Source organism: Corvus moneduloides, chromosome 4 (genome assembly GCF_009650955.1).
Source record: "Corvus moneduloides isolate bCorMon1 chromosome 4, bCorMon1.pri, whole genome shotgun sequence".
NCBI classification, from domain to species: domain Eukaryota; kingdom Metazoa; phylum Chordata; class Aves; order Passeriformes; family Corvidae; genus Corvus; species Corvus moneduloides.
The window spans coordinates 54,986,892-55,001,634 of record NC_045479.1 but is presented as its reverse complement, the minus strand read 5'-3'; the positions used below and the strand labels follow the sequence as shown (position 1 = coordinate 55,001,634).

The 14,743-nt window shown below is 38.3% G+C and overlaps 1 protein-coding gene across 1 annotated transcript in view; it reads right to left on the bottom strand.

Annotated features, from left to right (window-relative positions):
• The window catches only part of TUBGCP6 (tubulin gamma complex associated protein 6), a 40,008-nt gene that overhangs the window by 14,073 nt on the left and 11,192 nt on the right, over nt 1-14,743 (bottom strand). The window contains exons 17-27 of the mRNA XM_032105390.1: nt 14,261-14,314; nt 13,549-13,633; nt 12,930-13,115; nt 10,985-11,144; nt 7,592-8,403; nt 5,936-6,099; nt 4,328-4,538; nt 3,616-3,789; nt 2,443-2,564; nt 2,045-2,120; nt 1,470-1,579 (exon numbers count right to left, since the gene is read on the bottom strand). Of these exons, the coding sequence (XP_031961281.1) occupies nt 1,470-1,579; nt 2,045-2,120; nt 2,443-2,564; nt 3,616-3,789; nt 4,328-4,538; nt 5,936-6,099; nt 7,592-8,403; nt 10,985-11,144; nt 12,930-13,115; nt 13,549-13,633; nt 14,261-14,314 (2,154 nt within the window). The remainder of the gene's footprint in view (nt 1-1,469; nt 1,580-2,044; nt 2,121-2,442; nt 2,565-3,615; nt 3,790-4,327; nt 4,539-5,935; nt 6,100-7,591; nt 8,404-10,984; nt 11,145-12,929; nt 13,116-13,548; nt 13,634-14,260; nt 14,315-14,743) is intronic.

Below are 14,743 nucleotides of genomic sequence, written 5' to 3'. Positions count from 1 at the left end.
AAAAGCAGAAAGGATTTGTTTTAAATAGAGGCAATTTCAGCAGGGAGAAACTAAAAGGGTATAAAACAAAGATGCAATACCAAGCACTTTTTCCCCAGACCTAGAGGCATTTTTAATGTACATGCAATAATGAGAACTACTATTTTGGCATATTTATTCATGCTTTTCATATCTTCTCTGTGTGAGCCAAACTTTTGATGAAATAAAAAACCACAATTTTTTATGAGACACAATCTGAGGCTATAGATAAAAAGGCTCAGAGATCCTTGAAGATATTTTTGTTTTTAGTTAACACTGTGCAACAAAGAGGAAGCATTTAACACAGCAACCACTGTTCAACTTTCAGGTTCTAAGTAAAAAGTTAAGAACTTTTAAAGTATTAAATCTGATGCTTCTATGATTTGAGCAACAACTCGCATTATTTAATTTCTTTCAGGCTAATAAACGAGCAGGATAATACTTTTTGCAGACAATAGAGGCTTCCTTCCATGCCAGTCCTGATCATGCATAATTGATGCTTTAACAGATATCTGCAGCAAATTTAGGAATCAATGCAGCAAGTATCACACACTACTGTGATACTTTCAGATTTTTTTAGGTTCCATGTGATGCCCTTAGTATTTCAGAAATCTGACTTCCTTCTATAAATAGCAGGGTAGCAGCTGTGAAGATATTTCAGTGAGGCTTCTGGTAAATCTGAAATTAAATTTGTCATTTCATGTAGAAGGAAGAAAACACAAGAAGGGTGGCCATGGGAGGAATCTTAAATTTAGAGCATTTTGACAGACTTTTGATTTCTCTTCTAAGTATCATTATTAAGTAACATATCAATTAATAACACTGCAAACTGATGATGGACTACAACTATAATTCCTGCAAATAGCTATTAAAAAAAATTTACCACATCTTCAGATGTCTATAAACCAATAATCCTAAATTGATATGCACTGCTTAATAAAACTGCTGCAATCCAAGGAACTCTACTTTTAATTACTCCTATTATCAGTTAGTTACATCTACTTAATGAACAACAGATATTTTAATCATTTTTGCTTACTAAAAAGCCCACAATGAACAGACAGTGGAAAAAAGCATTTATTTCCCCAATTCGCAGAACAAGGGAAACTTGTCAGTTTCCAGTTGAAGGATTTTAACTCAGGTATGAGAAGAAAAAAAAAAAGTTTATCTAAGTCTTATATTCCAGTATGAATTTCCACAGCCAGGAGCAAGAAATAAGTCTTATTTACATGTATTTATTTACTAATCTAGCCATATAAACCCCTTCTGTTGTTACTGAGCTGAAAGAGAGGGGAAGAACAGCAAAATTAATTAATTTTAATATATATTGCAGATACAGACACATTTTTTCTGAAAATGTTAGAAGCCATTGTTAAACACGCAGACTTACTCACCAGATTACCAATTCATAACTCTTAAACTCAATTATGCAGAGAACACTATGGACACACCTTGTGTATGGTTCACAGCTTGTCTTCAACAAAGACAGAAGAACTGGATAATGCTCATTGCTACAATTGTTGAGAGCCTCTTTGTACAGATATGAAAGCAATTTAACACCCTAAAAAATGAAAAATATTCTAACATTAGGCAACAAACTTCACTACAACTTTAATAACAGAAGACTCATAAATACATGGTTTTACACGTTTCACTGGACACAGAAGGCAGGATTCATCTCACTTCCTCCATCTATCTGCAGTTAAGATCACTTTACCTGAGCTAGTTACCTCAAGCTCACTTTATCATCTTTAGAGTGAAACAGGTATGTTTAGAGTTGGATTCACGTGACTAGAAGGCTCATTTTGGGCCCTCTGTTTGTTTTAGGAATTGAAAACGCAGGACAAAATTCCAAATGTTTAAGTATCTGGAGAAAGGACTATAGTGTTCTAACCGGAGGTCACGGATCACAGCTTTGCTAGCAGAGAGACCAACACTATGTATTTTATATAAAATCCAACATAATTTTGAAGAATATTAACACCCCAACCCAAACCAAACATAAAAACATCAAACAAAAAATCACCGTAGGAAATGAAGCACCAGCTCCACCACTGATCCCCTGTGCCGTTGTTCCTATGCCACAAAGCTCAGCTAAATACCTAAAAAACAGTATTAAAACATATATAAAAATTTCAACCAGAAGCCTCCAAGATCACAGTGATGAACTTTGCTGAATTTGAGTATCGTACAACAATCATACTGTACCTGCTGAATGATAACAGGGATAACAAAGAAACTGAGTACAAAGACCTTATATGTGTTCCCTAGAATATTCTGGATATATAACAATCTGTTAAATAGAGGAAAAATAGTGATAGACTAACTAAGAATGCCCATGTAATATGGTCTCTTTTAGTGTATATGAAGAGAATGCATTTTTTCTGCTATAAAAAGCCTAAACATTCAATTCCATTCTCTTACCTCAACTGACGACCCAATTTTCTGAATAGAAAGCTGATTGTTAGAAGACTTAAAGTAGGAGGTGTTGACAAAACACAGGCTCGGTAATATTGAAGGTACTTTCTCAGTCCACTTGTGAATGCCTGGTATGAACAGAAAACATTTAAAATCTTACTGTGGAAGTTGTTAACAGTCTAGCAATGCCTCATATCAATTGCATCAGCATGAAAACAAACCTTTTAATAAAATAAATTGCATATGCAGGTAAGGGGGACTTGCACACCAAAGTAAGGGGCAAGTGAGAGTCCAAGCAACTTCAGACATTCCAATGAGCCAGAGGACTCCTCTATACTCTTCATACATCCAGTGCACAGAGCCTGTACCCATGCACAGTGAAATAAAACACCTTGGTTCAGCCTCTTTGACCTGCCCTTTGAGGAGCTCCTCATTCTCTATAATACCAACCCAGGGAAACCTCTTTCCTTACTTTTATGCCTACACTGGATATTGCAAAAAACTTATCTAGAACTTTATCCAACAAGGAGACCTTCTTAACTGAATAACATTGCTGTAAATCAAATATTCAGGATGAATACATTTTCATAACTAACCCTAACTTAGTTCTATGCATTAGGAAGAGATTAAGTCAGCAGATATTACAGAGTGTACATACAGCTCAACATAATATACAGAGGACTGACACGGAAAATTTGCACTTAATTTTGAATCAAGGAAAAGTAATTAAAGCTATTAAATACCATATTTCTCTACCTCAGTTTTTATTTTTGAAAAATATTTTATATATATATATATATACACACACACACAGGGTACTAAGAAAGTTTTTGTATTTTAATTTTATACGTCTTTCTATATAAATACGTGATGTTTTTAAAGCATTTAAAAATTGTAATTCTTTAGTCCACAACAGGACACCACGACTAAACAAACCACACTTTGGGTAACAAAGACATTTTACTGCATGTTTCAGTGCAAGCAAGCCCTCAGCACAGACAGCACTGATTTAAATTCAGTGGCACTGTTCATTGCTGACCTGGGATGGAGCATAACACTTAAAATACTTTGCAGCTTTGCAGAATGCAGAAATCCCAGCTTTACATGAAGTCAAAGTCACCTTCTCTACCTCAGATAGCTGGCCCATTAAATCTAGTTGATTTAATACAGTTGTTTTACCTGAAACACAAGTCCTTTGCTGTATGAGGAATCCAAAACTGGCTGAAGAGAAAAACGACTTAGCCGTGTGTAATAGGTTCCATACTCTGCAACTTCTGAGAGCAGGTTATGCATTGTCTCTGGTGATGTTCCAGATACATACACCCCCTCCTTTATCACAAATGACTGAGCAGCCTAAAGGGATACATGGAGAAAAAAAAAGGCAGATTCAACTCTTTTGTATCTGTATTCTGATTGAAAATACCAAAAATTTACAGACAAAAATAACAGCAGACAAATTTTCAGTTTAGATACCCAGGTGACTGAGACTATATAGCTAGGATAGTGATTAACATTGAATAAACATTGGATAAACACTGAATTGTAGCAAAATTGCAAGAGTATGAATGATGCCTTCAAATATACAGAAGACAACTCATTATCTAATTCCTTAAAGAAAATCCAATCTACAAAATTACTTCCACATCTATTTTCAAGTACTCATAAACCTATTTTCCTGTTAGAGAACTACAAATACTCTGAGCCTATTCCAGTAACATAATTACTGCAATATATAAATACCGCCTTGTTGACATTAGGCAACATTCAACTTTTTAATGCTAGCCACAACTGCAAGATGTCAGCAGAAATAAATGTATTGAAGAGGAAACCCCTTTGAAGAAAAAAACCAAAAAAGATTTGACTAAGAAGTGCAGATAAAAATCTTCCATACCTGATTGAGTGAGAATGTAGTGGATACCACACCAATGAGGACATTCAAGACATCCTTAACCAGTTCAGGTTCTTTCATCAGCACCAGCTGAGGAAGCTGAAGTACAGTATTAGTAAACAGCTGCAATTCCCCTTCTCGCAGTTTGTAAAATTGGTCAAAAGCTTCTCTCCCAGCTTCAGTAAGATATGGTTCCTCTTTTTTACCAGGTGGGCTGTGTCAGAGTAAATACAACATTACAAGGTGATTACACCAAAAGAGGAAATACATCTCATATAGAAAGAAAAAAGCATTTCAGAATTTGACACAGAATTCTTCACACAGAAGTTACTTTTAACATACTACATTTTTAAGGCAATGTGCATTCAGCCAATGAAACTGTATCTCAAACTCAGTACAGACAAGAAATACATAGATAATTTAAACATCAGATCAGAGACAGAATCCTTGACAGAGAACTACCAGCTGCTTTTGTGGCCTTCCCTGATCCAGTGTTCATACCAGGAAAACGAGGCAAATATATACCATATACCATGGTTCATTTAATGCTAATATTCAAATAAGTTAGAGAGAAATATGCTCAAAGTGCTAGAATGAACTTTTATTAACATATTTTACCTCTTCACAGTGAAGATTACTATCCCCATCAAAACTATTTCTGTTTCCAATTCTTCCAAAAGTTCTGAATTCTAGTAACAGTATTACAAAAAAATCTGTCAGGCATATGGTCTATATATGACTCTTAGACCCTTACAGTCTAAAGAGTAGCAAAAAAAATTGTCTAGTACTAGGAAAAAAGCTCAAGTGGGCTACAGTGGCTTTGAAAAATCAGAACAGGGAACTTCTGAGTTTCTGACCTTCTAAGGTTCTGAGATGAAAAAATACTGTTTAACACTGTGACAGCACACCACTAGATTATTATTTAAAATTACAAAAAACATACAGAGCAAAGTTTCTCCAAGAATCAGGCACACCACAGTCCATCTGAAAGGTAAGGATACCTGCCATACCTGCCTTTTCTTCTATCTTCCATTTTAGGGAAGCCAGGAAGCCTTAACAGGACTGTAGAGAGCTTTCTCTCAGGAGATGCATCTTGTACTCAACAGCCAAAAGAACTACAAGTCTAACTAGACTATCAAGAAATCTGTCATAATTTTCTGGTTTGTCTACAGGACAGGAAAAGGAATACAATACTCTACAATATTGGGAGAGATTTGTTTAATTCTTCTACAGCTCTACAATTACCACCATCTTTTTTAAAACTGAAAATACGGAATCATTTTAGACTGAGACAAATTGCATAGCACATAAGACAACAAAATAGTTAGAAAAATGCTGCATTTCACACAAACAGCATTTTCCTAATCCCTTTGTTTTTTGACAAAGATGATTTTATTGCTTCCTATGAAACTGCTGTACTCTAAGAACAAGTTTGTTGAAATCACATAACCTTTATTCCTTTATCCCTATTAATGCAGTGTACTGAAATTTGTGAATTAACCATGCTCATTTCACTATTTATACTGAGGTCATTTGGAACTAAGATGCAATGCACCTTCACACATTTGCATAGGAGGCATAGTAAGTTTACCAGTAAGATCAGACACATACTACCCAATTCTTTCCCAACATCTTCGTTTGCTGGGTCCGTATGTAAGCACTGCATCCCACAAGTCTATGTCTGGAGTCATGCTTGGCTCTGACTGAGAATCAGGAGTCAGATTGGATGCTGACTGGAATCCCTCATCTTCTGACTGGTCTATACTTTGGGGAACCTGTCAAAGAGTTCAAATGTCAGACATGAAAACATTTTACTGAAGATACATAGACTTAAAAAAAGGTGTTTTGCTATCATTTGTGAACAAGTGACTCTACGTGACCCAAGCTCTCTCACCTACCCTCCCTTTATATCAATTTTAAGTTTTTACTGTAAGCACTCTTTTCATTTGATGAGTCTCTACAGGTATTAATGCCTACACATAAAAAACCAACCACCTTCAAAATAACATACTATGCTTGTTGGTGTTAAACTCGAAACTTCCTTGTTTGGCAAGCACATAGTTCTACAAATTGAGAATCTCAGGTATGGACATTCAACAATATGTAGTGTTAATAAAATCATACTCCTCTGCCATTTGTTCCAGGCAAATGATCCAGACCCCAAATCTTACAATTGGTAAACATTTTGTTAACTATGACTAACGTAGTTTGTTCCTTAATTCATATACAGAAAATCTCTAAGTGTCAAAACAGTGTATATACCACATCCTCAACTCCCTCTCAACAGGAGCCATATGTGCAGAATTGTCCTCAATTTTAGTAAAAAGACAAACACACCCATATAAAAAGCAGCATATTTCTCAAGAAATTGCAAATTTTCCAGTCTGATGGAAAGAGTTCAGCACTAACTCAAAAAGGTTCTGCCTCCTCTAGGTTACAATTTACATCCACATGTGAACACTGAATGGCACAGGGGTTTTCTATTTAATGTGTCTGCCTTCAAGTTTCAATTCAGATCCTGAGTTAAGAGAATTGCAAGATCTATCCATATGTTAAGTAAAAGGAACAAGATAAGGATCTAAGGGTAGGCTATAAATAAGCCTACCTACACACAGTAAAAATGGAAAGAAAGAAAAAACCTCTAGAAGTGTATCTAGTACTTCAATGAGAATAAACCAGCAAAATAAACAGAATGGACAGCAAAAGGGGGAAAAAGATACAGTAGAAACTGAACACACTGAAAGGGTAAAAGGACAATAGGAACTAGGACATTCGATGGGGGAGGAAAAAACTAAACAGAAAAAATGCTTTAAGATATAACAAGCCAACAATACAGCAAGTTAGTATAGTAATCTGAACAGCAAAGCACATACAATTCAGACAGGGATGCTTAGGCAGTCAGTCTGAGCACTGAGAAGTAAGCAGCAAGGCAGAGGAGTTCAATACACAAAGCAGGCAGAAACGCAAGCAAAAGGTTGCTAGGGTGGGGAAGGCACAGGTACAGCCAATGGCTTAAATTCATAAAGCCTATGGCCACATGATGGGTTTTGACATAGCTACAGGGCAAAACCAAGGTTTTTGTTATCATACATCTCCGAAAAGCTTATCTGGTTCTCTGCAAAGCAAAGGATCACTGCTCCATCTTAAATTCCAGTGCTGTATGCTTCTAAAACCAATTAAACGATTACCTACGTTTTAAACTATAGTTTCAAAGTGGCACATGAAAGCATACGTATAGTCGTTACTCCAAAACAAACGATACCGTACTTTTATCGCAAGTCCAGACAAATCCGCGTTGTCAGGCACTGGTGGTAAATCCAACTTGATGTCCATATCATACGTACGGCTGTGGACAAGGGCACCGAAGAGGGAGACGCGCGTTTCTTTCTCAAACTTGTCCCCAGCAGGACAGCTCTGTGAGAATAGCCCCATGGCAGGGAGCCCCGTGCCAGGTGCAGCCTCCATGATCTGAAGCGTCTGTTGAATTGCGTCGTTGAACTGACATTCTTCGTTTGTTATCAGAGATTGTATGTCAGCTTCAAACACACTTACATCATAATAATCATAACCCTGGTATTTGACATTTCTCCCAACATATTTGTTGTTCAGAAAATAGTCCTTTTTTTGTGGTACCAGCTGAGGAGGACCTGTTCCAGCAAGCTGTACTAAAAGATCTAAGACAGAATTAACTTCAGTAAATGGTAAGCATTCAGCTGTTTCCAGTTCCTCCACAAGATTCTCCAGTCTATCTGCTTGAGCACCTAGGCCAGCAACTCTCAAGTTGAAAGACAGCATCAAAATTTTGTTTTTCACTGGGAGTCTGGAAACGTTTGATTGCAGCTTACGAGCCTCATCTTGAAAAAGGTTCATGAACAGGGCATTATAAGCAACCCTTTTCAGATTGTGCTTAGCCCTTCTCTTGCTGATCTTCTGCCTGCCTAAGTGAACCTTCCATGGCAAACCTGTCAAGTGTGCTTCACACAAGTCATTGAACAACTGTGTAATGCTCTCCATTTCAAATGAAACGGTCAGGTTTCGGCAGTTACAGTCTGGGTCTCTGATTTCATGGGAAAGAAGACCTGAAAAATATCAGGAAAAGGAAGAAACTCATAAGGCATATAAGAAATTGGTGAGTATGCTTTAACTTAAACTGAGATAGCCCAAAAGGAAAGAGAACTGACCTCCCACTTATTTAGGACATGAGCTACAAAAACCACACTTTGATCATCAGTGAAGTGATGGTGCAGGAAGCTTAATTCCAGATGCCCATTTTTTCCCGGCAGACTGAAACAGACGTGAGAAGGTTGTCCTGATCTAATCCTGGATTCCTGCGGGAACACCTCTACCTTTTTCCCGGAGATATCCGCCCCCTCCCTCCCACGCAGTGGTGCCCTCAGCCGCAGCCACGGGGCCCAGAGGACGTGGGCAAGCTGCGGGTGGTGATGGTGACTGGCGGCGACCGCAGGGCTGGGCTGCAGGGCACCCGCCATCACTGGGGCACTCCCGAGCCCCCGCAGAGGAAAGGCGGGGTGGCGGCACCCCCGGAGGAGCTGCCGGCGGCGCGGCTCACCCTGAGCATCCGGCTGGGCCCGAGCACGGCGCGCCAACCGCGCCGAGCCCCCGCCAGCAGCAGCGCCCCGCGGGGCTGTCCCCCGCCCATCCCGCCCTTTCCCCCCGGGCCGTACCTGCGGCGCTCCCCGGGCAGCGGGAGCGGGACGGAGCCGCCGCCTCCTCCCGGCGCCGCCGACGTCACCCGAGCGCGACCGGGCCCGCCCCGCTGCCGGCTCCCCCCCCGGCGGCCGGGGAGCGGGGCCGCCGCTCGGGCCCAGCGCTGGCGCAGGGCGGCCGCAGCAGCGACACCGCGAACGCCGAGACGCGAACGCCGAGTGGCACCGCTCGGGAATTGTGAGCCGCTCCTGCGCTACTCACCCTCAACGCTGCCGCCGCGCAGCTGACAAAATATAACAACACGCTAGTGCCAGAAAGCAATGAACCACGCTGGTCCCGAGCTGCAGGAGGCAACTGCAGCCTTCTGACGCTCTTCGCAAACAAATTCTACCAAGAGTACACTTTTTTCCCCGCTTAATTAATGTTTTAATAAAGGCTTAGAAAAATACATATCAAAATGCAACATTTATGTGATTCAAACACTATAAATTCCGTTGAACAAAGGCAGGGAGAGGGGAAAGAGCTGAGCTATTTCTCAGAAAATGCTCTTTCATTGAAAATGCTGAGTTTAAAAAAAAATAAAGGGGGAGGGGGAGGAGAATGGCAAAATCTCCTGTTAGGATGTGTTTTCTGTTAGGAAAAATGCTAGAGTTCGGCCATTGGCTGGTTTCCAATTTAAATACTTTTTTTGGACTGCAAAGTTCAGTTTAAAGCAATTCTAAACTGAAACAGAACATCTTCACGTTCTTCAGCTCCTCTCTGTGAAAAATCTTTCACATAGCTTTTATTTTCCTTTGAAAAACGTTTTAATTTCAAAATGCTCAAGGATGGGTATAATTTCCTCTCCAGCAATATGTGAAAACCAAACAAATGGGAAGGGAAACACTGCGAACAATTAAAAAAGACAACTGCCAAGACAGATTTAGTTATTCCAGATGATACAAAGCTGGTCCCAGTAGCAACACCAGTGTCTGAAATCAAAACGTCAAGTTATTGAAGTCACAATAACAGAAAAATTCTCTTGAAAATGATCCCTAAATCATACCTGGAATACTGTAAAACAAGGCATATCATGGTTATTGCCTTGGGATGCTTAATTTTGAGAATTGACATGATGTAGCCTTAGGCCACTACTAAATCTCTGGAGGTCTGGAATTCTCATTTATTACATAGACAATTTATGTTTGAAAAGAGGGCAGAGTGAAGTTCTCATCCTTTCCTGTTCCTCTTCTTTGTAAAATGATTCTGAAGTGAAATCAATTTCTTGAAATCCCATCCTTCACTGAAAAAAACAGCAGTAAGAAAACCAGTTATTAATCAAGCTCATACCACAACTCCTGACTCCACAAGAACATTTTTATTGGAACCAGACCCCTGGCACTGGCCATTTCTTCTGAAAGAGAGCATGTCATTTTCTCTTAGAGAGAGATGCCCACCTTTATAATTGCTTTTTCTGTTGAAAAATGAAAGTCATACAGCAGAGAAATGTTTCTAGACAAGTATGCTTGAAAACATACATACTGTCGAGCCTGATTCCTATACAAATGCAACGCCTGATCTTCAGCTCTTTGTGACTGTACTTGCAGCACGATTAATCACTACTGAGTTACGTGAAGTTATTTGTGGATAAGTTAAACATATTAAAAATATCACCTGGTTTGGCACTATATTCAGAAAACACATTAGCAATCAGAGCCAGGGCACATCTTGTTACCCATTCTTTAAGCACGTACTTTGGTAACTTCATTCCAGAATTCTGGAGGAACTATTCCAAGTCCCAAGCGTACAGTTGCTATGCTAAGAAATGTGGTGCTTTCTGGCTCAAGCAGCAGAACTAGAAGCACTCAGAACTTCACCATTTTAACACTAGATCAATCTGGTCCCACTGACTTTAAATGTCCCACTGACTTACAGGACCCTGCTGTATTTATATATAATCTCTTCAGAAACTTATAGTATGTAAGAGTTTAAGATAAAAATCAGACAACTTACCTGAACACTGAAGCATTTTCCATTCCTGCTGAAACTGGTCTCTTAATGCTTTTATTTTTTTTACTTTCTCTTGGGTAGGAGGTACATAAATTCCAAAGGGAGGTGTAGAAGCACCCCCTAATGCTTTGGCTACACTTTGCAATAAACTTATCTCTGTGTCCTAATTAGGAAGAAAAAATACCCCTGTGAACCAAGCTCTCTTTGTTTCAGTGATAAATGAAATATTTTAAAACAAGCTTTTGTAACTAAATTGCCAGCATTAGTAGCAAGAATGAGCAACCTCCCATTTTCAAATAAAAATGTGTTCAAATGGAGTTTTTCTCTGAAAAAGGTAAATAAATTTTTATCTGTTGTAAAGCTTTTTTCTTTCAAATGGAGAAAGAATCTCGCTTTTCCCTTTACGACTGAAAAGAAATAATGCTGGGTTAAGGACAGAAAATAATATGAGGTAAGGGGAGCATGGAGCTTGCTTACTTCATGCATAATTTATTTTCTGTGAGTAGAAAATAGTGATATATTTTGCTTAATCAAGAAATTTACTCTTTTGGACTTCTCACAGTCTAAATCAATATAATTTCCTTGCAGAAACTGTATTTGGAAATGTTGATGCTATATGAAAATTATTTTTGGAAGACTGTAACCCTATTTTGTTTTTAAAAGATAGAAGTATTTTTTCAAATATTCTAAAAAGCAAAAGCACATGCATTAGAAATGTTATGAAGCTACCTGAAGAGTACCAATATGAAAGTATCAATCTTTTTTTAACATGTATGCCTAACATCCTTTTATTGTCTGAGTTTACACTTCAGAATATCAATAATTCTCTCCATTTCATGCTCCTAATTAGTAATGTGCAAATACGTTATTTATGGATACTGCATATCAATGTACAAATTATTTTAGCTTAGACAATTTATGTTACCAGCATTGTAAATTAAAACAAATAACATTTGAGAAAACTACAGAATAAATTATATCAAAAGCCGCTTAATTGCCAGCTTAATGAATAGCGTGGCTTTAATTGGGTACTTGCTGGGGAACAGATTAGAATAAGCATACATGAACAATTTTTTGTTGTTTCTCACTGAAGAAGAACTAGAAGGCACAGAAGTAATCGAAAGTAACGGTTTCATAGATCACACAGAGAAACTGTGGTACTCAGAACCACAGGATGCTGGAGAGGCCAAGAGTGTAAATTGAGTTATGTGACTAGACAAATTCATGGAAGATATGCTCACTGACACAGATCACTGCTCTGGATACAGCTTCCAACTCCTAGATTTAGGCATCCTTAATGTGGTAGCGTATGGAAAAAGCTAGCCTAGGAAAAGTCCCTATTTTTTTATTTTCTTTCCCATGCTCTCTACCAGAAACACAAAGCTGGGGTAGACTGGCCCTCAATTATCTATTATCCCACTTAAGTTCAGTTGAAGGATATGTGTCATTCTGATTTATGTTCTGCACGCTGGAAGTCATGTGTGACAAAGTACAGCACAGGGGAGAGAAGAGGAAATTTAGTGGTCTGTTATGACAGGACAACAGGCTGCTTTCAATCACATTTGATGGAAAGAGGCCAGATGATTTAACAGACAGGAACTCCCTCTTTTCAGGGGACAACTCTGAGCTGCGGATCCCACACAAAAATGGAAGTTGTAGCAAATTGTCAGAACATCTACGGTCCACAGACATAACATAACCATGGGCTTACATTCATGCCTCAGCTTCTCCATCGTGCAGGCTGCCAACAGCTGCCTACAGCTCGGTGTGCAACTGTGTCTTGTCTTGTTCTCAGGACAGAAAGAAACTTGGGCAGCTTGTGCTGTGAACTCAGGGGTTCCAAAGACAGGATATATAGAGCCACTATGTTCTACTAGGCAGCTTGAAGCAGTTCATGCCAGTGTCTCTCCCAGACACTTTGAAACCACGGCTTAGCACCCCTTCTTACCTCAATCACAGCAACAATTCGAGACTCAGCTAATCCTTGTAGTAAAGCAACAAGCAGAGAAATCCCACTTATTCCAAGGCTCCTGTTTGGTCCAACAGCTATTACTGTTAGGTTTGGTTGGTAACTGTATGCTACAGGAAGAATGAATCCAAGTACAGCAGAAAAGAAATCATTTCCTTCAGCATCCTTTAACAAGAAGAAATTGGTTAGCACAAATATAAAGGCCCAAATTCCCAGAAATAAAACAGAAAGGTGAATCTCAAAAAGCTTTTAATTGTCCGAGGAAGCAGGATACTGATCTATCTTCCCAGCAATTTTTATATTAAATATGCAGGATTCTTTATTTTTTCCTTAGTGTCTTTGCACTGTAACTCTGCCTTGCTGAAGATAAACTGCAGTAACTATGGGAGGCTTCCTCAAACCTATGCATTCTAATACACTCTAAAGCTCTGTGAAGGAGTAGTAATCTGGCAAGGGCAAGAAAAGGAAAAATTTTTAAAGGTCCAAAGTGGAGTAAGGGATGTAATTCTCAACGTAATTTTATAAACTTCTAAGTATATTCTATTATTCCTGTTTTAAAGGTTTTTCTCCTGTGTTGTTTCCAGGAAGTGAATCTTACCTCTTTCCAGTTTAGAGAAATACAGTGTTTGCAGCTGGTCTTTCCAGGCTGTTCTTTCTCACAGATGTTTATGATGAGCATTTTTCTATAAATAAAACCCCCACTTGAGTATTTAAACAATATTTCCCAATGAGATAAAAATGGGATATTTTCTTTCATCATTCTTTAAATACTACTTCATAATACAGGAGCAAATAACTGTTTGCATTAGTACATGCCAAAATGTAAACAATTAAAACCGAAATTCTTTTTATGGTATTTTTAAAAAGAGGATTAAAGACTATTGGCAAATTACTTTTAAGAAAAAGAGGAAGTGGAAAAAAGCTATAAATAAATAAAGAAGACTTTCATTAAGGAACTCTGCATCAGCAATATGTGCCTCCTGCAGTTATAGGGGAGATAGATCTTATATAATTAATAATTGCCTTCTTTATTACATTTTATTTTCAATTTTCAGTAACACTCTAAATTTGAATTAATACAGAAGGATTATATTTAAACCCACCACTAAAGGCATAAAGTAGCATTTAGAGACAATAATTTATCATTGAAGATGTATTTGGGGATGTGTTGTATTATGTGTCAAGCTAAATTTAATGAATGCCAGCTTATGACTGATCTCCTTAGTACAGTTTTCATCACACATATGGACACTTATGAACATTTAGAAAGCCCTTGGGACTGTACCCCATAACGTAAAGAGAGACCTCACCCATCTTCTGTGTTTGGTGTGATCTGCATGTCTCCCACAAATACACAAAGCACTCTGCAGAAAACAAAAATATACATACTTTCACAAGTAATTTTTTTTTTCAGTTAGTGTAATTTGTATAGAAGTTTGCATGTCAACTGGAAGCATTAAAAAGAATGTATACTGAATTCAGTCCTTTAAAAGTAGAAATAAACACATTTAGGACAGCTCAAGGGAACCCCATTTCTCCCATCAAATACTGGGAAGAAAAAATAAAAAATCAAGAAACTGGCATCAGGTCAAAGCCAATTGAGATCTGACAAAGAATGTGTAGGCTAGTACAGCCATCACCCTTACAAATTCTTTGCCTTTGGAAAGGCAAAAGCTTTTTGTTGGCGTATAGGCTGTTACCTGGATTACATGCTGAAAATGCTGTGTGTGTGGGCATGCTATTTGTTCTAAAATCAAGGTTTCACAGGCAATTTGCCATATTTGCCACACTTA